This window comes from Perca fluviatilis, chromosome 3 (genome assembly GCF_010015445.1).
Source record: "Perca fluviatilis chromosome 3, GENO_Pfluv_1.0, whole genome shotgun sequence".
Classification (NCBI taxonomy): Eukaryota; Metazoa; Chordata; class Actinopteri; order Perciformes; family Percidae; genus Perca; species Perca fluviatilis.
Genome location: NC_053114.1, coordinates 6,672,878 through 6,700,348, shown reverse-complemented (window position 1 = coordinate 6,700,348; position 27,471 = coordinate 6,672,878). Strand labels below are relative to the sequence as shown.

At 41.4% G+C, this 27,471-nt stretch overlaps 1 protein-coding gene across 1 annotated transcript in view; it reads left to right on the top strand.

Moving 5' to 3' along the window:
* The first annotated feature begins 7,017 nt into the window (after window positions 1-7,017).
* dok4 (docking protein 4) overlaps window positions 7,018-27,471 on the top strand; it is a 51,168-nt gene continuing 30,714 nt past the window's right edge. The window contains exon 1 of the mRNA XM_039795937.1: window positions 7,018-7,450. Coding sequence (XP_039651871.1) covers window positions 7,385-7,450 — 66 coding nt within the window. The 5' untranslated portion in view covers window positions 7,018-7,384. The remainder of the gene's footprint in view (window positions 7,451-27,471) is intronic.

Below are 27,471 nucleotides of genomic sequence, written 5' to 3'. Positions count from 1 at the left end.
GATTTGGACACTATTAGTTTACTTTAAGCAACTGCTAGTGTGAATACATCGGTAAACTTCCAACTTCATGAAGTTACAATGACAGTTTCTCCGCTTCTATACATGATTCTATCGGCCCATAAGCATGATTATTCAAAGCTTTGCCAATGAAGTATTTTGTCTGGCGTGGCCAGTAGAAGATAATTCATGCACGGTCAGAAGTTGGTGGTAGTTTAAACAAACCTGCGGAGCCTTTAACCGTCTTGGAAGATGATTTGTTTTTGTCCCAGTAGTCTAGCCTGACTAGCCAGAACCACATCAAGATTTTGGGTCTGGGAACTCACCATTGGCAGGGCTCAATCCGAGGGGCGGGATATACGGTTGTCTTTCAAATTACCACTTCACTCATAGCCAACCAGAGCAACACTAGTTGATAGATTAAACTTTTGCCGTTTCCGGTCGGCAAAACTCCGAACACATCTTTTTTAAAGAATGACTTCAAGTCTTCCAGAGTCGCAGCTGCTCGATGGTGTTTTTTGCCTCCAACGTCGCCTTCCAGGTAGCTAACCCTAACCCTTAACATAACCATTGCCGCGCTGCCTGGAAGGCGACGTTGAGGGCAAAAAACACCAAACACCATCGCGGCTAAAGCCGATTCGAAAGCAGCAGCCATCTTCTTTGTTTTCAAGTAGCAGGGAATTCACACAGAACCGCCGCAACTCTGCCTTTAAATTTTTTAAAGAATGGACAAAATCACTGGAGTTCTCTTAAAAGTTTGTTTACTTGCGGCAAGTAGAGTCAGTTTAAGGCACTTCAACATAAGTACAGAAAATGACATGAATGATAGTAGATTTTTATAGGGAAAAAGGGAGTAATATCACACAAAGAGAAAATTTCTTATCTCTGGTCAGGCTTGACGTCTCCTCCGCATGCCGTGCCCTGGGTTTTCTGTGCTTTCCACAAGGTCAGTGATAATCATGATTATCACATGAGAATAGATTGATTATTACATGAACACAATGACAGCTGCAAACTTGTAATGCAACATTTACTTGTATACTTTTTTTTACTCTGGTTCATTTTCCATCACAACCACAACTAAGTGATTACAACCTCTCGAATCTGTCACTGCAACTTCACACGTGCTCTCTCGCATCACAAAGTGGCGCATCTGTGCGCCTCGACTTTTGCAACACTTTTGGCGATACGTTTGGTGCAAAATAGAGCGTGACCGATAAAGGATTTTTAAGGCCGATATCAATACAAATACTTGGTGATTTTAAAATCCAATATTCTGATATATCGGCCGATACAGTGCCTTGCGAAAGTATTCGGCCCCCTTGAACTTTTCGACCTTTTGCCACATTTCAGGCCTCAAACATAAAGATATAAAACTGTAATTTTTTGTGAAGAATCCACAACAAGTGGGACACAATCATGAAGTGGAACGAAATTTATTGGATATTTCAAACCTTTTAAACAAATAAAAAGAAAAAAAGCTGAAATATTCGGCCAATTAGCCCCTTAAGTTATTTATACTTATACTGCGCCACCTTTTGCTCGCGATTACAGCTGTAAGTCGCTTGGGGTATGTCTCTATCAGTTTTGCACATCGAGACCGACATTTTTGCCCATTCCTCCTTGCAAAACAGCTCGAGCTCAGTGAGGTTGGATGGAGAGCGTTTGTGAACAGCAGTTTTCCGTTCTTTCCACAGATTCTCGATTGGATTCAGGTCTGGACTTTGACTTGGCCATTCTAACACCTGGATATGTTTATTTGTGAACCATTCCATTGTAGATTTTGCTTTATGTTTTGGATCATTGTCTTGTTGGAAGACAAATCTCCGTCCCGAGTCTCAGGTCTTTTGCACGAACTCCATCAGGTTTTCTTCGAAATGGTCCTGTATTTGGCTCCATCCATCTTCCCATCAATTTTAACCATCTTCCCTGTCCCTGCTGAAGAAAAGCAGGCCCAAACCATGATGCTGCCACCACCATGTTTGACAGTGGGGATGGTGGGTTCAGGGTGATGAGCTGTGTTGCTTTTACGCCAAACAATAACGTTTTGCATTGTTGCCAAAAGTTCGATTTTGGTTTCATCTACCACAGCACCTTCTTCCCACATGTTTGGTGTGTCTCCCAGGTGGCTTTTGGCAAACTTTAAACGACACTTTTTATGGATATCTTTAAGAAATGGCTTTCTTCTTGCCACTCTTCCATAAAGGCCAGATTTGTGCAGTATACGACTGATTGTTGTCCTATGGACAGAGTCTCCCACCTCAGCTGTAGATCTCTGCAGTTCATCCAGAGTGATCATGGGCCTCTTGGCTGCATCTCTGATCAGTCTTCTCATTGTATGAGCTGAAAGTTTAGAGGGACGGCCGGGTCTTCGTAGATTTGTAGTGGTCTGATACTCCTTCCATTTCAATATTATCGCGTTGCACAGTGCGCCTTGGGATGTTTAAAGCGGGGGAAAAATCTTTTTGTATCCAAATCCGGCTTTAACTTCTCCACACACAGTATCTCGGACCCGCCTGGTGTGTTCCTTGTTCTTCATGATGCTCTCGGCTTTACACGGACCTCTGAGACTATCACAGAGCAGGTGCGCATTTATCGGAGACTTGATTACACACAGGTGGATTCTATTTATCATTATTAGTCATTTAGGTCAACATTGGATCATTCAGAGATCCTCACTGAACTTCTGGAGAGAGTTTGCTGCACTGAAAGTAAAGGGGCTGAATAATTTTGCACTTTTCCACTTTTTCAGTTTTTATTTGTTAAAAAAGTTTGAAATAGCCAATGAATTTCGTTCCACTTCATAATTGGGACCCACTTGTTGTTGATTCTTCACAAAAAATTACAGTTTTATATCTTTATGTTTGAGGCCTGAAATGTGGCAAAAGGTCGAAACGTTCAAGGGGGCCGAATACTTTCGCAAGGCACTGTATATATTTGAAAAAGAAATAATAATACAGAAGCGAGTAGCAAAACATAAACAGATTAGTTTAGATTAAATAGAATTAGTTTTTTTATATTATATATATTAAAGTTCTGATAATTAGAGACATACAGGGACATTGTAGAGTGCCTTCTGGTGGAAAAACTATGCAACGCCAACACTCAGAACATGGTTGAAGGGTGTTTCGTCCGTTTTTATTTTTATTTTTTAAATATTCAAAATGTTCAAAACTAATTTGTACCTGTGGACTTAGGCTGTGGAGCTCTGAGCCAACAGAACGGGGAAAGCAGGGTTTCTATCGCCAGATGAGGGACAACTCTGTCTGGCTTATTTATGTAGCATGAAGCTTGGTGGAATAGCAAGCTAGCGTTAGCTAAACTAACCAGCCAGCCCGCTTCTAAATAAATACCTTTTAATTATCCAAACACTTTTTAACAGTCAAACTGAAACACTGCACAAATTGCACAAATGTCATGACAAACGTCATGACTCAATCGTCAAGTCTGTTTTATCACATTTCCACAGCCAAGTGTGGATGGAAACGCACCTAGTGACAAATTTGACTTCGGTGAACATGGTAGCTAACAGCTATTCAGTCAGCTCTGTTTTGGTCTCCACCAACTCCTGCTAAAAATGCTCTGTAGCCACTAGATGCTCCACTATGTTCACCAGCTAGTCTCTAACTGTGTCTGTCTGCTGTTAAATGCTGAGCAGGTAGTGCACATTGGGTTTATTAGAACCTTTTTCACAGGTAAACCGCTTCCTGCTGCGGCTGGAAACAAAGTTAATATGAGCAGGGAGACTGAACCCAAAACAGGCAGGCTGTAAAGTTTCACATAACACATAGTCATTTGATCCTTTGTTAACATAAAAATGTCACATTGTGATATTTTCCCCAAATCCTTTATGCCTGGTACCTGGTTGTACTCAATGAAAAATGAGGAGTAAGGCCTACCAGAGGCTTTTAGTCGTCTTAGCAATGTGCTTATGTATTTATGGCATTACATACTAATGTCCACAAAGTATTGTGGTTATGACTCATTCATGTTATAATTCATGAATAGCTCACCTTGAACACAGTACATCCTGAAAAGATGATTTATTAAAGGTGGTGCAATTGAACACCTCCATTAGGAGAAACCGAGATTATTGTTGTATTTACACATTCATATGCACATGTGTTTAGTCCTTGACATCTGTGTGTGTGTTTGCATGATTGTGTGCTCTTGAATTTAGTCTGATTCTGTGTGTTTGTTTAGTGTTTAATAGTCTTTTGTGCCTGAGCCACTAAACCAACATCGCCATAATGATAAGCCTCTCTCTGTCTTGTCTTTTGCCAGCCTTCTGTGTGTGTGTGTGTGTGTGTGTGTGTGTGTGTGGTTGTGTGTGTGTGTGTGTGGTTTGCGTTGTGTGTGTGTGTGTGTGTGTGTGTGTGTGTGTGTGTGTGTGTGCGTGTGCGTGAGCGTGTGCGCGTGTTAATGATCCCCTTGTTAAAGTTTAATGTCTCTGTTCCACTGTTGTCAGGGAGATTTACCACTGAGCCCTATGGGAAATGTCTGCCCCACTGCTCTTAGCCTGATGGCAAACATACACTCCCAAACACACCCACACATTAGGTTGCACATGTGCATCTGCATGCACAGGATGCATAAATGGCTGTATAAGTCATGTCACCTCCTGTATATTAGTTTCATTACCGCAAGTGAGTCAATGAAGACAGCAAGTGTCCTTGCTCTCTGGAGGGAAAGTGTGTGTGTGTGTGTGTGTGTGTGTGTGTGTGTGTGTGTGTGTGTGTGTGTGTGTGTGTGTGTGTGTGTGTGTGTGTGTGTGTGTGTGTGTGTGTGTGTTGCACTTCACTTCACACATGGCTTACTCCAGCACCAGCACTAGGTCAGGCATGTTGTTTGTGTCTTTGTGCTTAAAGCAGTCCCCCCCCAGGCTGAAGCAGTGACACCAGCTCTCCCTCCTGTATCAGCTAAATGTGACATAACAGTTTATTTGGACTTGGACTTACTGGCTTTTGAGACCATCATGTCCAAAATCAAATCAGATGATATAGTTTGTAGTACCCTCCTACATACAGTATATTGTTCAGTTTTACAGTGGATATATTTTTTGTAGACGACACACAGTAAATATTTTATGTTCCTCTTTACCGATGAAATAAATATCAGACTGGCTGACTGACATGTGATGTGCATTCTCCTTAGAAAACAATCAGTTTTTAGAAATGTCTCATGATATTTTGTAGGGATGCACCGAAATGAAAATTCTTGGCCGAAACCGAAAACCGGAAAAGAGGAAACCAAGACCGAAAACCGAAGCACCGAAAGAAATTATGCCAATTATTAGTACCATTGCATTTATGGCTATGACAGTGTACTAACTTTACTCAAATCAAGGCATTGCAATTGTATAAATTAATATTAAAGTTTAATTAAAGAAATATCTAGCAGAAATATGGCTACAATCTGATAGTCACATACAGTATATAGTAGCCTAAGAACAGAATAGCTTACCTATTGTTGTTATTATTATTATTATTATTATTATTATTATTATTATTATTATTATTATTATTATTTGAGGCACTTTCTGGTAGGATTTCACTGAACATATCAGACAACGAGGGTGCATGCCCCTCATCTGGTGCAGAGAGACGAGTCTTTGTTTCTGCGCTCTGATCTCCTCCTGCGCGCTGGGCGCCTCCGTCGCCGCTCCGTCTCCGTCTTCCGCCGGGGTTCTCCCGCACATCCATCGCGCTGGATCATTTCCGTGCCGCCCTGCTTTATTTCCACATCAAGTTAATGGTCTTTATAACGCGGATCAAGTACAGTCGCGATGAAGTGCAGAGGATCCGAATAGATCTCAGTGAAACGTGTGCTGACAGACTCTAAGAGCGTACCTTTCATTGTTTTCACTCCGTGGTCCGTGTGAACCTCGTTGCCTAGGAGACGCTTTGCAGGTGGAACGGATCGGGTACTGACACACGTGCAGGTCGCGGTTTCTGTTTGCGTCATCACAACATTTCGGCCGTATTGTTTCGGTGATAAAAGTATTTCGGCCGAAAACCGAAAATGCCCTTTTGGGCCATTTTTGGCCAAAAATTTTCGATGGCCGAATATTCGGTGCATCCCTAATATATTGTCTCTAGAAGGGTATCATTCAACTTTTTTTTTTTTTGTTAAAGAAGGAAAAGAAAATCTCAAAACTATCTCAGTGCTTCTAGAATCGAAAGAAGCAAGCGGGACAAAAGCATATTGTCCCGGCCCTACATCACATCATCACAGTCATTTCATTGTTAAGGTTGAGTGCAGCTTTAACAAGGATGGAATGAGGAGCACTAATGGCACTGTTTCCATATTTGCACATAGGTGTTAACACTGTAACCTTTTATCTGCAGCCGCTTTGCAACATAATAAATGCTGAAAGGAAAGGATGAAGAGATCAGGGTGTTTGAAATGTAAATGTAACTAGATGGAAGCAAGGAATAAACAGTGTGGCATGATGGGTAAGCAGGCTTTGATTAGAGAACAGAATTAACCTCATGCATTTTTTATTTCCTGGATACATACCTCCTAATAGATGCTGCCTCCTGTGATATCCTTTGTAGAGCATTACAGCTTTATGCCATAGCGCTATACGCGCGCACACACACACACACACACACACACACACACACACACACACACATGCTCAAACCTGTGCTCATTTACTCAAAAAAAAAAATAAAAAAAAAAAAAAAAACAAAAATAAAAAAAAAAAAAAAAAAAAAAAAAAAAAAAAAAAAAAAAAAAAAAAAAAAAAAAAAAAAAAAAAAAAAAAAAAAAAAAAAAAAAAAAAAAAAAAAAAAAAAAAAAAAAAATAAATAAATATTTTTTTAATATAAAATTTTAATTTTTTTTTTTTTTTTTTTTTTTTTTTTTTTTTTTTTTTTTTTTTTTTTTTTTTTTTTTTTTTTTTTTTTTTTTTTTTTTTTTTTTTTTTTTTTTTGTGTTTTTTTTTTAGAAGGGAAAATTTGAAAAAGAGGGAAAAAATTTTGTAAAAAAAAAAAAAAAAAAAAAGAGGTAAAAAGAAACAACAAAAAGGAGAAGAGCAAGAAGCAAAGAAGGAGAGGAACAAATCCGATAGAGGAGATTTGAAAGGAAGCCAAAGGAGGAGAAAAGGGATGGTGGCCAAGATGTGAAGTGCTTCACGAAAGAGGAGAGACGAAGGTGAGGATAAATAGAAACGGGGAGTGTTAGAACAAGGACACCCACAAAGTCCTAGGAAGAGACGGACAGGATTAAAAAGTGAAAAGAGAGGAAGCCACACGGGACTAAGAAGCCGGGAGCTCTGGAACGGTAGGAAGAGAAAGCAAGAGACTGGTTGAGGAAGGGGGAGGGAAGAAAACATCTGGATGGTCTCCACAGCGACGGCCAGCAGGTTACCCCCCCTCCGAAGATGGCCTCCAACTTCAACGACATCGTCAAGCAGGGCTACGTGCGCATGCGCAGCCGCAAGCTGGGGGTGAGTGTGGCTTTTATGTGTGTTCCCTCTCCATTCATGTTTTATCACACTCATCACAGAAGGATAATCTTGAGCTTTACTCAAGTCGACCCATGTAATGAGCTATACCTGAAAAACTATCAGTTGTAAGGTGAGGTGTGTTGTAGCTCAGAGGAACTACGTAGCAGATAAAATATCACGCTGGCAGGAAGGTTTTTCGGGAACACTGGTAAACTTTTATTTTCAGTCTTCAAAAAAACATTCTTTACTCTGCTCAAACCAAGGGGGTAAGCCACCCTTGGCAAAGCATACCTAATATGGAGCCATTTTGATGCTAATAAGCCATCAGGTGCCGTTAGCATTCCATTGACTGCAATTCATTTTGGCGTCACTTTGACAGCGAATAACTTTACATCTGAAGCGTTTAAAGAATCTATTTGTCCATTGTTTATTTCTAAAGAAACACGACAATGTATAAAAGGCTCCATTACCTTGTATCTCACGTTGTGGCGCCGTAGCAGACGTTTTTGTAAAAATAGGCTAACGATTGTGTCATAATCACGCGACTTTCTGTTACATAATAGACAAATTACATAATTAGTACACATCTAGTCACATCTACGTAGTCAAGCTCAGTTGGAGGCTGCGCAGCAACGCTCGGCCATCACCGGAAACGTGCTTCTAATAGGCTTCACTGCTCTCCGTCGCTTTGTCCATTAATTTTGGCTAAATTTGGCTCAAACTGTTCTGGTGCTGTTTCTCAAACAAAACAGTCCAAAAAACTACTCTCACATTCTACACACACATATAATTCGAGCCTGCTTATCCGGTTCAAACAATCCTTCATCTTTGTTAATTGATGTAGGAACTTTAAATAAAGAAAATAAAGAAAGAGCTATGAAGAGTAAATGTCTACATTTATTAACAAAACAGTTTTGAGGGAGGGAACAAAATAGCTAAATAGTTAGTGAGGGAGCGGGTGCTTCCTTACACTATTTTTTTTTAAGACTTCTTTGATTTGTATCTACCCCCACAGTGTAACGAAGGGGATTATGTGTGTGTTAGTCAGATTATGTGTACAGTTATTATTTGTAGCTGGTGCTTGGACATTTTATTTAGATAGCGTCATGCTTTCTGAAGTTTTAACAGTCTAAGGCAATCCACATTGCATCCATTGTATTAATATTTCAGCCATTGTGTGTCAACTGTACATGATTGCATTGTCATGACACATTGTAATGATGCACAGTTTATGAGTTATATATTGTGTTGAACTCTATGACGTCCATTAAGCCCCATTGTATTTTAACTTGGCACATTTACACAGCACAAACTCCATTCAAGTATCAAAATGCTCAATATTGCACAGTAAATGTAAGTCATGCGCATAATATAATGAATTACAACCTACTTACTTCCATTGTATTCATAACACTGCCTGTGTACAGCGGAGTAAGCTTTAAATATTAAATGTCTAACAGCTTTTTCCATTTTTATTTTAATATGGTGATAGAACAGCCATACAAGTGTGTGAAAATGCAAATGCAAAATGAATGATTTCATTTTCATTTTTGCTCAGAAAATACATACGTGTAAAATTATGATGCTATTGTGGAATTACATTAGCATTTTCAAGTTTCCATTGGCATTTTAATTAAGTCCCCTATGGGCTTCCATAGTATACAGTCAGTATTGTACAATGATCAACTGTAGTGAACTCATTTAATGAGATTTACAGCTAATATAAAAATACGTAATTACGTGCATTAACACTAGAAGTGCCGTAAGCGCTCATTTTAACTGTCAGATTCTGATCTCCATAATCTCATTATACATACGGTAACCCAATTGCAAGATTAATGCATTTATTGTGTTAGGATATCTTTGAATTTTTTTTAAACATTTTAACAAGTTTAATTATACATTTGAGTAGTTAATGTTATACATTTATCAATGTTCATATCATGGCCTAGTAAACCATAGCCTAATAATTTTATACTTTCACACCAGTATTTTTCCTTAGAGAAATGCATTCAACAGAACTCAGAACATGAAAATAACAATTAAAAGTATGTTATTTGATTATGAAACATTTTATTTTAACATGTATAACCTGCATGAACTTCCTCCATACAGTTTTATTGCAGGGGCACTCTTTGTTGAGGATGTGTGCATTGATTCCAGCCAGGTCAAGGATGTTATAGAATACAGCCACCGGCCATCTACGTGTATCGCCTTTCACGCAGTACCGTTACGCCTTAGCCATCTGATCCAGAATATCCACGCCGTACTTGTTGTAGTACGTCACCGACTTTGGCTTTGCCTTAGGCCCATGGGGGATGCCCACACTTGTTTCTCTAGACTGCTAGTGACATTTCTCTGACAGTAGTATCGCAGTGCCAGACCTTCCTCCACAAGGTCTGGCTAGTCCCCAGAGCATTCTGGGATGGGAGGAAACCGTGCTCTGGTTTATTGGCATTTTCTTTAAACCAATCACAGTCGTATTGGGCGGGGCTAAGTGCCGCACGGAGCAACTGTGCCGCTGCAAAATAGCCTCGGGAAGGAACTTGTTTTGGTGGAACGTGTGTACGTCGTGCAACAGAAAACTCAGATTGGACAGATAGTCTAGCTAGCTGTCTGGATTTACCCTGCAGAGATCGGAAGAGCAGTTAACCGTAGTCCTCCTAAATCCACCGCAGTTTAGAACGCCAACACAAAGAAAGAGGATGCTAACGGACATCCGGCCCGAAAATGAGGGACATCCAGCGGAATTTCCAGCGGCAATCACGGAAGTGGAAGGTCGTCGATATAGACTACTCTGACAGAGACAATGTTAGATACCAAGCAACCAAGATGCATCTTCAACTGCGCGAATAATTTTAAAAAGTATACCGCAAAAATCCATGCTTTCAATTATAGGTATAATATAAGTTATTACACACATACATTTCAAAACGGTCAAAATGACCGTCATGGCTGTTCTAGTGTAAAAGCTTGCAGAAGTGTTGTTTCATCCAAAAATCATGCTAATCTGCAGAAATGAGCACAGCAATCCAGTAGTACTCCAGTTCCACCTGTTACAACTCCAGTGTCATCTATTTCAGGAAGTTTTAAAGAAAGTGTTGGTGTTGCCTGTGTATTTTACACTACAGGCAAAAACATAATTTTTCAATTTTGAAATTTTTGGGCTATTTTGCTTCCATAACATGTCTTCTTTCAGATTAGAAGGGGAAAAAACATCCAAAACACACATGTAGATGTTTAGTTTACCACAGTTGTCTATTTGCGCCTGTAAATTTTCTCCTAAATTCACCAAAAGTTAGCATTAGATAATTTAACTAAACTTACATGTCAAACAAATTATCATACAAAAAAATATGTATGTTAATGCAAGTAATCAACTGAGGAAGTTTCATGGTAATATGTATTAGTTAATTTGCTTTCCCTATTTACCTGCAGTGTCTCCTCTTAAATCACTTCAATTTCTTTTCCCGGACAGCTTTAATTGTTTTTACCTTACTTGTATGATGATACAGCTAATCAGTACACTACAATCAAACCAGTCCTTACAACATATATTAGTAGCAGGCAGATTTGTATTGGCAGATTATTTCAGTCGGTTTATGAGACTTAAGGTTTTAATACTAGGTATGTTGCTAGATGATGATGTATGAGCTCTTATTAAACACATTGAACCTCCACTGTCTGTTCTGTGTACACTCCTGCCTGTGGCTTGAGCTGCACGGGGAATGCTAATTTGAGTGAGCATGACTCACATTCAGATGGCGTATGCACTGGAATTCAACTTTGCATGACTCATATTATGGAAACGGTCAAAAATCAATTTTAGCCAGGTTCTGTTCAACAGCTCATTTCAAATAATGGCCTCCTCTGCTATCACTGCTCGCACAGCCTAGCAGCTATAAGTTTGTGTGTGTGTGTGGGTGTGTGTGTGTGTGTGTGGGTGTGGGTGTGGGTGGGTGGGTGGGTGGGTGAAATAGAACCAGACGATGATATCTTCGGCCACATTAGCGGCATGGTTCTAAGGATGGCAATGTTGGTTGGTCCAGTAAAATAAGTGAAAATTAGAAAAATATCTCAACAACTACTAAATGGAGTGCCGTTAAGTTTTGTACAGACATTCATTTTCTCCAGAGAATGACTCCTAATGTCCCGGCCTGGTTTGAGCCAACATTGCAGACCATAGTATCCTTGTTCCTTGTTCTTTATACTGTAAAGTCATGGAGTCCTACTGTTTATCCAGCTCTGGGACACAGCTCTGGGATACTTCCTGAGACCCCCTGTGTCTCCCCGTCCTGTGTCCTCTCCCGGCCCATGGGCCTGGCCAGGCTTTGGATCAGAAACTGTCTGGCTCTGATGCTGAGAATGATTGTTTTCTGTTAGGCTGTCTTAGAACAAAAGAAATTCGTAGTTGTCGAACGATCATACAATTTTGTCGACTAATCAATCGATTAGTTGATTTAATCGTCAGATTTCCCCCTACTCATTTCCTGGTTCTCCCTCTCCATAAACAACATGAAATCAAGGAGATGGTTCACTTTTTCTGCTACAGATTTTCAGCCATGGTCAGAAAGCACAGGGGAGACACTTTGTTTCTCCTTCTCCGCTGCCAGAGTCAGTACTCGCTCCCAAGCTAATCACCGTCACTCTCTCACTCACTCTACCATACACTCCCCACACACAAACACTGGTTCTGCTATTCTCTTACATACTAATCCTTACAACGGCTTATGTAGGTTAAGGCATTGGCTCTGCGTAGAGCCTCACAGAAACATAAATCCCGCTTAAGACCAAAACGACCAATTAGTCGACTAATCGACTACATGGGGGCAGCCGTAATGGAATGTACGTTTACATTGAATGAGTGTTCGTGTGTTTATCGTTATATAGTTTGGCTTAACAGTACATTGCTGGGAAAAAGCCTGGACATCCGGCACCTACTCTCGTTATCTCTGCTATCAGAGCAACCCTAGTTTTCTTCCATCATGAAGTTGTGGGATGATGCAGGTTTAAGAATCTACTTTTGTTCATTTGTCCATGCTTATCTGGCTTCTCAGTGAGCACGTATCACTTTTAGATGAGATTCAGTACTTCTAGTCGGGTTTAAAGGATGTACATTGGTGGGATAAATCCTGACGCTGAACGGGGGTCAGTGCCGCCCAGAACAGTTGTGATTGGTTTATAGAAATACAAACAAACCAGAGCGTTTTTTTCCCCTATCCCAGAATAGATAGATGGTGTAGCCAGACCATACTGCAGAGCTGCCGCTGACACAGTGCTGTGGAGACAGGTCTGACAAGACTAGAAGAGTTTTGAAATCAAATTGATTGGCACATGAAATGTGCTACTAACACAAGCAACATATGAGCATGGAAGTGGTATTGATTGGCCTGGCCAGCATAGTTTTTATTTAAAAATAATTCACATAAAATGTTATAAACTCGTTCTTATTTTCAGTACATTTGAGCCGGGTGTCGAATTAACGGGATCAAAGCAATTCTACTTAGTGTATCCTTTTTCTCACACTGCGGTCGGAGTGCCGTGTCTTCCTTTTTTGCCTCATTATCTTTATCCTTCCTCCTCATTCCTTCAGTGTCATCTTTCTCTCTCTCTCTTTCTCTTTTTTCCCAGTATCAGTTTGCTTTGTTAATCCATCTTCTCCGTGTGCCAGTTTTGTTAGCAGTCTGCCAATACGTTGTGATGTGTAGTGTGAAGCAGAGACACTACATTTGGCATTACGTTTGGCATCAGTGGAATGCAGCTGGCGTGCTTTGGACATGAAAGCTCCTTACTGGTTTTACAGTAATATAAAAACGCAGTCAGTAAATCTATATTATGTCATGTTCCTGTTTTCCTTTTACTTGCTGAGCTTAGTGCCGTGTCATTTGGTGTAAACCGCACTTACAGTCAAGTGGTGGAAATGGCTAATGTTAGCCTCTGTCACACCAACCCAATTATCGGCCGTCGGACAGTCTGGCGAGGTCGGTGACTCGAGTCTGTTCGTTGTGTTCCGTGCTGTCGTCAGTCGGAGGAGCCTTCAGCATCCATTTTGGCCGATTTGACTTGTTGAATCGGCCAATCTGATTGGTGGAGTGCTAGCCCTTGACTAGCGAATAAGTGCTTCTTCCACAGGAAGAAGCCAGAGAGCTGACAACGCCGGTATCGTCTTACTACTAGCGTAATCGTATTTTCTTCCGTTCAGCGAGTAATGACAACAACGATCCTTCTTGATTACTATCAGCACTCTCTGATGAAAACAATGACTGACGACAGCGTGCTCAGTTAAAATTTTTGGGGCGACAATACAGATTAGCACCGTCTGCTGTTATGGAGATGTATTACGTCTCGCGCATGCGCAGAACGTACGCTCAAGTCGGCGTCGCTTTGGTGTGTTCCGTGGCACTTTTTTGAGAGACGGGAGCCGACTGATCAGTCCAACTGCCTTTACTGCCGAAGGTCGGCCGTTGGGTGCTAACTACTAACTGTATTACTAAAGGAGCTACACTGTACACTGCTTATTTCACAGATAAGATGAAAATGTTATTTTGATTCAATGATGATTTATAGTTTACCAGGCTTTTTCAACGTTAAATAATGCCACATTTTGGAGTGCTCGCTTACTGTGCTCCATGGCTGCCACGCTCAATAGTGTTTTAAGCCCCCAACGTCGACTTCAAGGCAGCGCTGCGACCGTCAACTTCAAGGCACCTAACCTTAACCCTAACCATTGCCTAATCCTAGTGCCTTCCATGCAGTGCTGCCTGGAAGACGATGTTGGGGGCTTAAAACACCAAACACCGGCTGCAACACAACAAGAGCCTGCTGGAAGTACAGCGGCCGCTACTGAAAACAGTATCTGCACGTGTTAAATTTGGAACCGATAATCTGATTTGAATCCAAATTTTCCAAACGATTCCAATGAAAAAAAATATTCCATTGGAATAGTAATTTTTTAAACGATGCCAAGTTGGAACCGGTTCTTGGTGCCCAAATTCGAGTCTCCACCAACTCCTGGGGAAAAAGTCTGTCTTTTTAGCGTCTAAATACTCCACTATTCTTACAAGCTACTAAATAAGTGTGTGTCTGCTGTGTACAGTGGGTTTATCAGAGCTTTTTCATTGAAACCAACAGCTGAGGTTGATCGGAGCGCTGAGAGTGAACAAAAACAGTAAATGTGCGGGCCATGGATCCAAAACAATAAGCTGAAAGATGCTAAAAAGCTCTGCAGAGCTAAGTCGAAACCCAGCGCTGGGTGTTAATTCCCTGTGGGCTCGTCCCTTTGAGCGCCACTTTTCACATAACAGATTTACTAATTTTATCCATTGTTAATTTGAGAATAGTATTAGTGCAGCTTTAACATGGAATAAACAGTCTGGTTTTGCTAGCTTTTGTTTTTGAATTGATGATACAGTACATTCACGTTTAGGAATAACATTAACAAAGTCGTTGTAAGCCTCAGATTTGTTTGGATACCCTGGAGGGTGAGCAGTTTCACTCAGTGATCTAACAGTGTTGTAGAAAACCCAGCCGAGAGACAGGGTTCAAGAGGAGGCCATGCATACAAAGAGAGGTAAAAAAGCGACTTATCGGAGTTCTCGCTCTGCATCCTCAGGGCAGAGAAGACATGCACAGCTGAGGTCCTCCTCAAGGCTGGGTAGATACAATACCCAAGTCATGCTTAATTTACCTCAGCAGGAACAACAAAGCCAGAGGAAAAACAACCCAGACATGCAAAATCCCAGCGCACACTGATTGAAACTAACCTTGCATGCACTGATGTACCCATGGAGCCCAAATGTTTCCACGCAACGGTCTGTTTTTGGTTTCCTGCTTTAGTATTACCACAGTCCTCTGAGCATAACGAACTGTCGTATTGATGAGATTGATATTCATCAGCCTCTGGGCATGAGGCAAGGGTTCCAAACCCCCACACCCTCCCTGAAGGCATAGTCAGTGTCTTAGCAACAGTAGATGGTGTTCGGCACGCCCCCAGTTTGGAGAAGCAGGCAGGAGTACCGACACGGAAGCTAAGCAATGTCCTGCTGTGGACGGGGCAGCAGCTAAATGTATTTTAGACACTTTTTTGTGACTTTGTAGTCTGGCTATCACCAGACCAACAGACTGATCTCATGAATTGGCGTATGTATGACACACCGCCCCCATTTATGCAATAGCGTGCATAAAGTAACGGGATTTGCAATTTTTTGGGGGGAGTGTAAAAAAAGAAGGGGGTTGCCAAGGAGGTAGGTTGTGGTGGTGGATGCGTAAAACACAGGACTTTCACACAGGAGAGCTGGGTTCGCGTCCTGCATGTGGTGATTTTTCAGTCATTTTAATTTTTTTAAATTTTTTTAAGCCTTACCCAATGTTTCTTTCCTAAACCCAACTGTTTATTGTTTTCCTAAGCGTGTTTTTGTCAATATTTTCTGTATTTTGTCACTGTTTTGTTACTAAAGCCTTTCCCTGTGTTCTTTTCCTAAACCCAACCATTTTTTATTTTTTTTTAACAGGTGTTTGACGTTGTTCTCGCGATAGTACGTCGCGTTCTCGCGATAACACGCAACGTGGCGAGGCCACGTGGTGAGTGTGTTTACATCTGCTGTATACAGCGTAGACATACACGTGGCTAGCTGAAAATGCGTACAATAACACGCCATTTGGCTTTAGGAAAGTGGCGTGTATGTTTACGCAAAGTCATGATGCCATGTTGAGACCAAGCAAGCAAATCTTTTAAGATTGAACATTAGTCTGTAGAGTCTGCTGGTGTATTTTCTACTGCACAAGAGGCGTGATCAACGGGCATAATTCAAATGACTCTGTACGCAATTGGATAGTCCTTCAACCAATCAGACCAGTGATCCGGGTGACGTACTTACACGACAGCGGCATCAACGGGTTGCTGCGCTTCGGTGGCCGCCATGTTGAATGTAAACAAAAGGCTGCTTGCTGTCGCTTCTCTATCGTCATCGTGTTAAACCCGCCAATAGCACCAGTTGGATAGGCCAGTTTTTGATTGGTCCCCGCAGATTTGTAACGGAAGCAGGATAGAAAAACGTACAGGTTTCCAGCCTGAGCTGCAGGGCCTTGTTTTAGGTGTCTAAAATACGTTTAGCTGCTGCACCCGTCCACAGCAGGACATTGCTTAGCTTCCTTGTTGGTACTCCTGCCTGCTGCGTGCCGACTACCATCTACTGTAGCTAACACACTGACTCTGGAGAAGCAGGGGCAGAGACAGACGTTGTAAACATTCAGGGCTGAGCCCAGACCCGGGTTTCCATTTACGGCAGCTATATGCACTATTTTTAAAGATATTTGATTTAAAAAAAAGCTTGAAAATCTGTACATCATTTAAGAAAAACATGATAGTTGCCAAGAAAAAAAAAAAAAGATCCTGTAGAGCCAACATCATGTAATGTATCTAACTGTTCTCCAACTGTCTTAATCACTCTGAAACCAGAACACAACTAATGTTGAGGATGACACATTTTTCACTCATGCCACTTAAAGGGAGGCAAATATTGTCTGATGTTACTATTTTTATTTGATGGGCTACAAACAGTAGGTAGGGTATGAATTTGGCGTAAACGGCATTAATATTCTTGAAACCTATTTTTGTTATACTATGCTGGAGTAGAGTTAACAGAATGCAATTTGGGTTAGGGGGTTAATAGTTGAAGTTATTTTTAAACCCAAAAAACATTTGGGGGTGGAGCCCCAGAAGTCACCCCGTCACTCTGCCCCTGTGGATAAGTACCTTACAACCCCACTTCAAAACATCCAAACTATCCCTTTAACCAACCCCCCACCACTGATTAAGCATGCAGCTGATGCACGTCTCTCAGATGGTTAATAGGCATCAAATCTAAAAGCATCTGTGAGATGTGTTTGTACCATCTGTCCAAACGCTTAGGTGTGCCTTATGGGGATGAGGAAACAATTGCTTGTGTACTTCCCCGTTCTGCATGTAGCAGTAAAATACATTTCCTCCCCCCCCCTTTTCAAATCCATCCACAACACTGAAGCGTTGGATGCATTCCAAACTTTGAGATTAGTAGGCAAAACACTCCTTAGACGGGTGTGTATTTGAATATGGAGGGAGCTGTACTTAATGCATGACACCAGCATTCAAGTAGTTCATGGACATCGTTTCCAGTAATGGCGCATTCTGGACGGACTGGAGTACCCTGAATAATGCATGCATTCACCCACAGAGCAAAAATGGTCAGCTACACTTTGTGTTTCAAACACTTAACTTTCATACCTTCTAAGTCTTGCCCCGCGGCAGATGAATGTAAAGTTTAAAAACACAAACTGTAAAACCAACTGTAAATTAGTCACTTAGATTAATAGAGAGCGGAACGCCTACCTCAGTGTTCAGAAGGAGTCTCACAGTTTGGAATTAAAAGTGACATTGCCTGAGGCCTTAATGAACTGAGAGACGACACACATGCGTAGGTGAGAGCTCCACTAACATGCAGGGTATGTCACTTCAGACACCTCTGATCTCCGCTTAACCAGCACCGATATATGGTAGACAATACATTGAGTTTCAAAATCATGCACACTGGAGAGTGATTCCATTAAGTCCCTTTAGCTGTCTGCAAATGCACAGAATATGTTGGCTTGATTTAAGGGCAGCTTTGATTGCTTTGGCTGGAGATACAGTACAGTACATACGGCTTTCATGTGTCCACAATTTGCATGGACTGCTGAGTTAGCATTAGTTTGTTACAGAGATGACGATCTTCAGGGTGTTAATCTCTCTGCTCCAGATCTGATTGTCACGTGCTTTTTTTTTCTCCGAATCAGTATTCTTATCAACTGTATGTTCTTCAAATTTAATTTCCCTTGAATGATATCCTGTATCCCAACATCAGTCTTGTCATCAAATGTGTGTGCTTCTATGCTGCGAAGCAAGAGAAAGAATCTGTGAAGGCCGCTTGTAAAAGGACAGTTCCGTTTACGGGACATTTGACAAACTTTCTCTTAGACCCGAAAGTCAGAATAACGTATCATATGAAGAAAACGGAATGCATTGTTGAAATGATAAAGAGGGAAAATGAGGTGACAGTGGCTCATTGGCAGTGGCATTCAGACGTGAGCGAAGTGCATATGAACCAGAACTGTGTGTGTCTGTATTCAGATTCAAGATTTACCTGATGACTTTTAAGGGAGGAAAAAATGGAGGACTCTAATTAAGAAATGTTAAAAGTTTTAGTTATATGCAGTTAACACGGCAAACTCGACAGCAAACCGCCGCTTATTTACACATCCAGATGGTATGGAGAAGCATAATCATTCATTTGGAGTCGTGTTTGTAGTCACCTGACTGAACCTCAATTGTTATTGTATATTTCTTGTAAATCTGTAAATTCTGTTGTTTTGTTATACTGTATACTTAACAGTATTTTTTTTATATTTCTTACTGTCCTTTATGTTTTTATTCTTTATACAGTATGTTAAGTGAGTGTTGTACTTTGAGAGCAAACTTTTACGCAAACCTGGCCAATAGAGCTGATTCTGATTCTGATATTGATGAATGTAAACCAAATATTCACTCTCCTTTTAGCTCTGTCTCGGTTTTCACCTCCTCCTCAGGGAAATATCTGGCTCTTCAGCTATGTTCAACATGAGATCATGACTCACGTAAACATACACGCCACTTTATCTGTATGCATTTTTTAGCTATTCGCGTGTATGTCTACGCCGTATACAGCGGACGGCAACGTCACAGCGTAAACATACATTGTGTTGTGTGTTATCGCGAGGCTATCTGTTATCGCGAGGCTACGGTTGGGTTTTGGAAACGTGACACGCGGCTTGGGTTTAGGAAAAGAAGAACGGGGTTGGGTTTAGGAGAACAACAAACGTGGAAAGGAAACGTCACACGCGGGACACGGACCCCGCTCTCCTGGGTGAAAGTCCTGTATTTTACCCATCCTCCACCCCGACCAACCTCCCTATAGGCAAGGTAATGTAAGTCAGTGGAGGCCAAACGGATCCTGATAAACACGCTTAAAAAAAAAACGAGTACGCGTCTTGATTACACGCCAATAATGGCATACGAATCGGCGTGTCATACAATACGCCACTTCAGGAGATCAGTCTGCTATGTTCATGTTTTTTGAGGGTTCGTCCCTGCAAGCTACACCTTTCACATCACACCTAGTCATTTGTTCAGGAATGAAACTAATCCAGGTGTCAAGCACGAGTTGTTGTGCATAACCTTTCGGACGATATCATACAAACCCGTTCATGAGAATGCATTGAACAACGTTATGGCATATTGCATATTTTTCTCATGTCGTGCAGCCCTAATAGATAGTAGGAGATAGTATAGCTTATTTAGACTAATATCAACATTTAACATAGTAAAAAATAGTGCTTTTCTTAGTCTGTACACTGAACAAAAGTGCATGATCTTTTTCACAGTTCAGTCCAGGCAGTCTCCCACTCAGCCTGCCGCATCCAGTTTTCTCTACTCAGGCCATAGAACCTGTAAATGTGTTTTTATATGCCTTGAAGGCATCATTATGTAAGCAGCCCTCTGAGACTGATAGCTTAGCCTGCGCTAGCTGCCTGATCTGGCCCTCAGCTTCACCTCTCCTCTCAGCGCTGCTCTGACCTGCCTGCTCCTCCACAATATCCTCCTCCGTTCCTCATCTGCTGCATTTTTTCCTTTGGTTTTCAAGACAGGGCCATGGTTATCAAGAGGGAAATTCAGGTCGCTCAGTAGTGCTGGGACAATATGCTTTTGTCCGGATTCGATTCTTTCAGGATGCGTGGGTGCTGATTGGGTTTGTATTGTGATTGTAGAAGTATTGCGATTTTCTTTTCCTTCTTTAACAAAAACAAAAGTTTAATAATAACACTTCTAGAGACAATATATCATGAAACATTTCTAAAAACTAATTGTTTTCTAAGAAGAATGCACATCACATGTCAGTCAGTCAGTCAGACATTTATTTCATTTATAAAGAAGAACGTAACATGCAACATGGACTTTCTGCATTTCTGCTTTTGCTCTGTTTAGCTGGAAACAGATGTGATGTAGCCACTGTCAGCGGTACCGTATAAACAGAACATATTTAGGTGACTCAGTGGTAAAAGAAAATAATTAAAAAGTATTGATTCTGGGGGAAAAAATGTATTTAAAAAATCACGATACATACGATTTTAGATTATTTTTATCCCCAGCCCTATGCCTCAGTCTTGACCCTGTGTAGCTTTAGACTTCATTACGGTGCACTGCAGAATCACCTTCCTAGTTTAATGGTTGTTCTTTTTTGAGACATTTATAAATGTTAAAATAAAAGAGTACTGTAATTTCTTAAATAAAAGCTGGTATTCAAATGATTGCAAAGTCTCAAATAATAAGCCGGCACCAACTAATACAGACTGGTTGCTAATAAAGGTCGGATAAAAAAACATCTGTTGAGGTCTAGATGTTAGCTCATATCTCCTACGGGCCATTCAGAAGAAAAGAAAATGTCCTACTTAAATGTAATAAAATATACATACAAAGCCAGATTTCTGCATATCTAATAACAAATGCTTCTCCTTGCATTTGAGGTAAACAAAGGCCACTGTTGGCCACAATTTGAAGGTTTACCGTTTTGAGTGGAATTTGACATTTAACTGCAAACCAACTCTCACAGCCTTCCCTGGCTCAACGTTTCTTTAATGGCCGGTTAGATTAGGATGTGCAAGTGCAAATGTTAATGCGCACAAGGTGCAGCGAAGCTCAGAGACACGTGTGTCTACCAGAGATGTTCACAAGTAATTTTTTGGAAGTCCAAGTCAAGTCTCAAGTCTTTGAGGGGCAAGTTTAAGTCAAGTCTCAAGTCTTTGAGGGGCAAGTTCAAGTCAAGTCTCAAGTCTTTTGCAACGAGGTCAAGTCTCTAGTCTCTTTTGTTAAATCTTATGCATTCAAAGCATGTCCTGTAGCTACCATCCATACAGTAACTGATCAAAATCAGTTGTAGAATAACTTTATGGCCCTCGGACCTGGTGAAATATTAACCTATGTCTGTCACATCATATGGATACAACTATAAAGATACAATTTGCCTGTTCCCAGCATTAGCACAACACTTTGCGATGGTTAGCTTGTTACCTGTGATGATATATGCTAAATTTAACGTCTCTTTCACTCAAAAAAATGTCGAAGTGGAAATCAAGAGAATAGTGGCAGCGCCACACCTGTTACAGAACAACATGCATCTCAGTGTCAGTCCAAATTACGCACAATAAACAGTTTGAACTCAATGATGTAATGCCATTTATTTTCCAAGTGTTAGTAGGCTCAGTGAAATTGAGTCCAGCGCGAGGTAGGAGTCAGAGGAGGAGAGGTCAGTGAGGCCAGCGGCTCCACGGCAGGTGACAGTGCGCACAAAATAGTAAATAGGACTACAGTAACAGAAATATGTGCAGAATTAAGACAGTCAAGACGGCTCAGTGTTTGGTGGAACGGGGTACACCTTGTTCACTTAATAGCCTACAAATCATCCACGGGATTAATTACGCATCACATGAGTTTGCCCACCCGACACAGCATTTGTTCCTGGGGAGATGGATCCGTGCGTCCCGCCTCCTGTGCGCCATGGATGTCTGAGGCTCAGAAACTACTAACTATAAAGATATAATTGGCCTGTTCCCAGCATTAGCACAACACTTTGCGATGGTTAGCTTGTTACCTGTGACGATATATGCTAAATGTTAACGTCTCTTTCACATTAGCAAGTGACTGACCTATCTGGGTGCGTTTGGAGATGCCTGATGAAGTTCGACGTTGTTGATCCGGCATCATTTATCTTGGTGCCACACACCTTTCTTGTAGCTGTTGGCTTACTGCCACTGTTTACAAAGTTATTGAAAGCAAAACTAATGACAAAAGGCACAACTCCGGGAGGACTTGGTGTCACCATCGTCAGTGCATTTTTTTTATAAGTGAGTGCATGCACATAAGGCATAGCGCATGCATTACGTTGCACATTATGGCAAAGGGCAGGGGACATGCAGCTCGTCATACATTTCCCCAACGTATATGCGGCAATGAAAGAAAATAGAAATACATGAATAAATTTAGATTTAAAAAGCAATAATTGTCTGAAGCTATTGTCACACCCGATGCTCGTTATTGTTCCCAACACGCCACTTCTGACTAGTCGGGCCGTTATTGGGCTGATATCAGGCAGTCTGATCTTTGAATAAGAACACAAAATCCCTTATTTTTAATGTCTCTCGTAAAGAACGCAAATATTACTTTTGTGAATGATGACAACCAACGCATTCTCATGAACAGGTATGTATGATATCGAACAAAAAACGTTTGCACAACAATTCCTATGATATCCTTCGAAATGACTGCGACCTCCGTCCGGTCATGCGGCAAAGTTTAGCTGACTGGTCACATGACAGTTAAGTTTAGCCTACAAAAGGTGACTGTCCTGTGGTGACAACAGTTAAGTTTAAGCACCAAAACGACTAGATAAGATCAGTTAAAATCTTAGTAAGTTAACATGCGTTTTCTCTGTGAAAGTCCTGTGTTTCCCCTTAACTTCTTTCCGGACACAACTTAAAAGCCCTGTGTTTTAGGAACTAAATATCCACTCCGACCTCCTCTCTTCACGGATCTTTGTGTTCTTATACAGCAGCAGTCAATGTGGTGCTGACAGTAATAAATATGTGGAATACATGCAGTACAGTTTCGAAGCTATATGTATGAATGGTTCCTGAGAACAGCCTGTGACAATATATCTTGACAATGTGCTGGTTATGCTTTCCTGGTAGTTTTCTAACTCTTTTAAGCACTGAAGTTTTTGAATCTTAGGAACCATGTGATTGCTGTCAACTGATACATGTTGTAACACACTTTAAAGAGAAATGCTAGTTTGAGTACGCAACCAGCCGTGTCAAATAGTTCCAAGTGTTGAGTGAGTGTTCAATGCGTTCAGTGTGCAATGTACTTATATTCCTGACATTTTCCATCAGGCATCTGAAGGCAACGTGATGTTCATTTGTTATGTCGACACTTTTTGCAACCTAAAACTCTGTCAGCTCAGCAAATGGAAGTTTGTATGTTTGTATGCAGAAAAGGATGGAGCGTTCACACACACACACACACACACACACACACACACACACACACACACACACCAACCGGCAGTCAGAAACTATAGGAAAATGATTATACATGTATTATAAAACTGAGATATTGTGTGAATGCATGCACGCTGGGTCGTCAGCATCTCTGTGCTCTCGGCCCACGCCCTCCTACACACACTCTTTCCAAACTTCATGTGTCCACCTATGTCCTCGTAACAACTTTTCAGCTGGTAAAGGCTGTACTTCTGGCTGCTAAATATAATTTACTGTGAAAAGTTTTTTTTGTCTGCATGCATGCAGATACAGTACATACAGTATATGCACACACTAACACAAGACTGCCCTCCTAAGAAGAACGGCAGCATTAGTCGTGCCCCAAAACCACATACTGTACGTCTATGTTCAGCGCCCTCTAGCTAGTTTGACAAAAATCATTTCCAAATTAATACCTATGTTACTCTGTGACTGCTAGATGTGTAAAAAAGTATACTTTTTGCTAACATGTTAGACATAACTTTATAAGACCATATGCGTGGTGTTCATCTTATTGTGGAAATTAAAAAATAAAATAAAATAAAGAAAAAGGAATGCTGAACTTTTCAGGTTTGTCAACATTGTTAGGGACTGGTAAAAAATCCAGTATCGCAATATATATTGCAGAAAAAAAAAATCTTGCAATAACCTTTTTTTTTCTTCAATATCCTGCATATATCCATGGTGCTGTCCGTGGTGCTGAAGTAGCAGCTGGATTTGTTATTGCAACTTTTTTCCCGCCCTTTTGTCGGTTTCATCTTGGATCTACGTATAATATTCTCTTCATCTTGGATCTATAATATTCTCTAAAATATACAGAACCAAAAAAGTCATTCATTGGGGGGGTGCGTAGTCGGGGGTGAATGAAACTACCGGGGCGGTTCCCCCTGTTAAATATGACAAGATCACCTACTGATATTAGTTATATCCATTGAAGATGTTTTTAATATATGCTATGCTTAAAACCTTCACAGTAGGGCTCATGACCATTTAGCCGCTATGGTTGCCAGTGCTGCAGCTAGCTAACAATGTGCAGCACAGTACAACAGGTTGCCACATCATCAGGTAAAATATTCCCCATTATCTCGCTTACTCCTCCTACTAGGATATGTCCTAGTCCTCCTACTAGGATATGTCCTAGTCTCGCATTGCCAGACCATACTCCACAGCGCTGCAGAGGAGGGTCAGACTAGTCCACACAGCATTCCGGGATGGGAGAAAAACATGTTCTGGTTTATTGGCATTTCTTTAAACCAATCACAAACGTCTTGGGGGGGGGCTAAACTCCGGACGCAATGACGGTGCCGCTGCAAAATAGCCTCGGGAAGGAACTTGTTTTGGTGGTAGACTTGCTCGTTCAAAAGTTGTTTTAGTCGTGCAACAGAAAACTCAGATTGGACAGATAGTCTAGCTAGCTGTCTGGATTTACCCTGCAGAGATCTGAGGAGCAGTTAACCATAGTCCTCAGAAATCCACCGCAGTTTAGATACCAACACAAATAAAGCGGAAGGTGGAATTTCCTGCGGCACCTGAACAATCCCAGAAATGAAACGTTGTCGATATAGACTAGGTCATGTCCCTACCAGTACATTCACTACCTGTAGAGGTAGTGAATGTGGAATGTTTGTTTTTCTTTTGTTATTTGGGTGAACGGACCCCTTTTTGATGCAAATACAGTAAACACATCATAATCTTTGAGCGATCAACCACATCCCATGATGCAGTGCTCTCCTCATCCTCCCGTGCAGACCGATGATGCTTCTGTCAACAGTGCACTGGCGGTTACTCAGTGATGTGCAGCGCATTCTGGCGAACATCGCATATGATGGAATAGTTATGGGAGGCATTGAAATGACTCCGGATGAGTTTACCGCCTCCACATTGATAAGTGAAGCACCCAGATGATCACTCAAAACCTTTATCTTGGTAGCTGTTAGCACTGCCCTTGCTTTCTGTGAGAGGAGCAGACCAAAGTCATTGCCAAAAATAGCAGCTAGACGTTCGCAGAGCCACTGTTGCTGAAGGGAGTCATGTGCTATACCATGACTCTCCAGGCGGTAGGACCACGCAGCAGAGGTGGCAGCCTAAAGCTTACTGAAGCAGGTAAGATAAGATCAATCTTTAATGATGCCTGTGAGGACATCAGGTAGAGAGGGACGCAGCATTCCCAGAGGCACTGCAACAGCACATCGATCCACCGTGCCCAAAGCTGATTGTCCTGCTGGGAATAGATGTGTCTAATCAGATCGGAATAGGTCGCACTTGTTTGTGCAGCTGGCCTCCTTGTCTGGGAATTGAACCCCAATCCCCCTGTGATTGGCAGGCACAGTGCTGATCCAGAGGAAGGTGCTTTTGTCTGCTTTAAAAACTTCCATCAAGGGCGCCTGGGTAGCTCACCCGGTAGAGCGCATGCCCATATATATATATGTATATATATATATATATATAGAGAGAGAGAGAGAGGTTTAGTCCTCGACGCAGCGGCCGCGGGTTCGACTCCGTCCTGCGTCCCTTTGCTGCATGTCATTCCCCCTCTCTCCTCACTTTCATGTCTTCAGCTGTCCTATCAAATAAAGGCATAAAATGCCCCCAAAAACAACAATTAAAAAACATCATGCATCAAGATGCACTAGAGGAAGGCTGGTCTCGCGTTGCCAGCTCTAGCTTCACAGCGCTGTGGAGTAAGGTCTGGATACACCACACACACATTCTGGGATAGGAGAAAACAAAGGCTCTGGGTTGTTTGCATTTCTTTACACCAATCACAATCACCTTGCTCTTACCAGTGTATCGCCGTGTGTACTTCGTCCACAGCAATCCCACCAATCGGTCCCAAAACGTCCCAGTTAGAGAGTTAATGCCGTAAACAAATTCTTTGTAAATCTTTACAATCATTTGCCGAAAGAACCAAGCAGGCCTGCCTTGTTGCACGATCCGACATTTCTTCAAAACTTGCCATTTTCAGCTTGGAGCTTTCCAGCTCGAAGTTTGTTGTTGTTTTTCCGTAGCGAACTGAGTTTGAGAATGGCAACACACAAGAGAAAGCAGAAGCGGAGGAGGAAAGCCAGACATCCGGTGCGTCAGCCACGTGCTGGATGTCACGCATTATCCTGAAAATGTACTTCTGTTGATCCAGACTAGAGGAAGGCTAACCAAAAGTTAGTCTAGTGGACCTGGAATCGACACTGGGAAGTTGTCAGTGGTCAGCAGAGAGGCTGTCACTGATGAATGTTACTGTAGAAGTAAGCGGTGAAACAATGTGTGGCAGGAAAGGACATGCTTGCTCAGCAGACCTCTTCTTAATAACATTGTGATATGTATGACACATTTAATGTGTCAGGGTTCTAACTCATGCCCTGTAAGAGCAGGTAGCACTACTGGTCAGACTCCTTACAGTATAATCCTTTATTTGAGCATGACGTTTTATTCTTAGAACTTGGGAAAAAAAGTAGTTTGGACATAAATAAATCTTGAAAAAGACGAGAATAAGCTTACTATTTTGTTGACAATTGATCCTAAAGACCTGTGAATATTGGCAAATGTCAGCATTCTTACATGGTAAACATGACCTGCATCTTAACATTGTCACTGTGGGCATGTTGTCATGCTAACATTTGTATTTCAACTTTTGAAAAATGTGGGGACTTTAGCCTCAAGTGTGCGCGCCCTTTTGCCAGAAATCTAGGTTTCATCTTTGACCCAGCATTACAAACAAATTAGTTCTGTTGTCAAATGTAGCTTTTTTTCCATCTCAGGACTATTACTAAACTAAAATCCTTCCTCTGTTGTAAGGACTTGGAGACTGTTAGTCATGCTCTTATTTTGTCTCGTATACTGCAATTCCTTGTATTCTGGGATATGCCAATCATCTTTATCAAGCC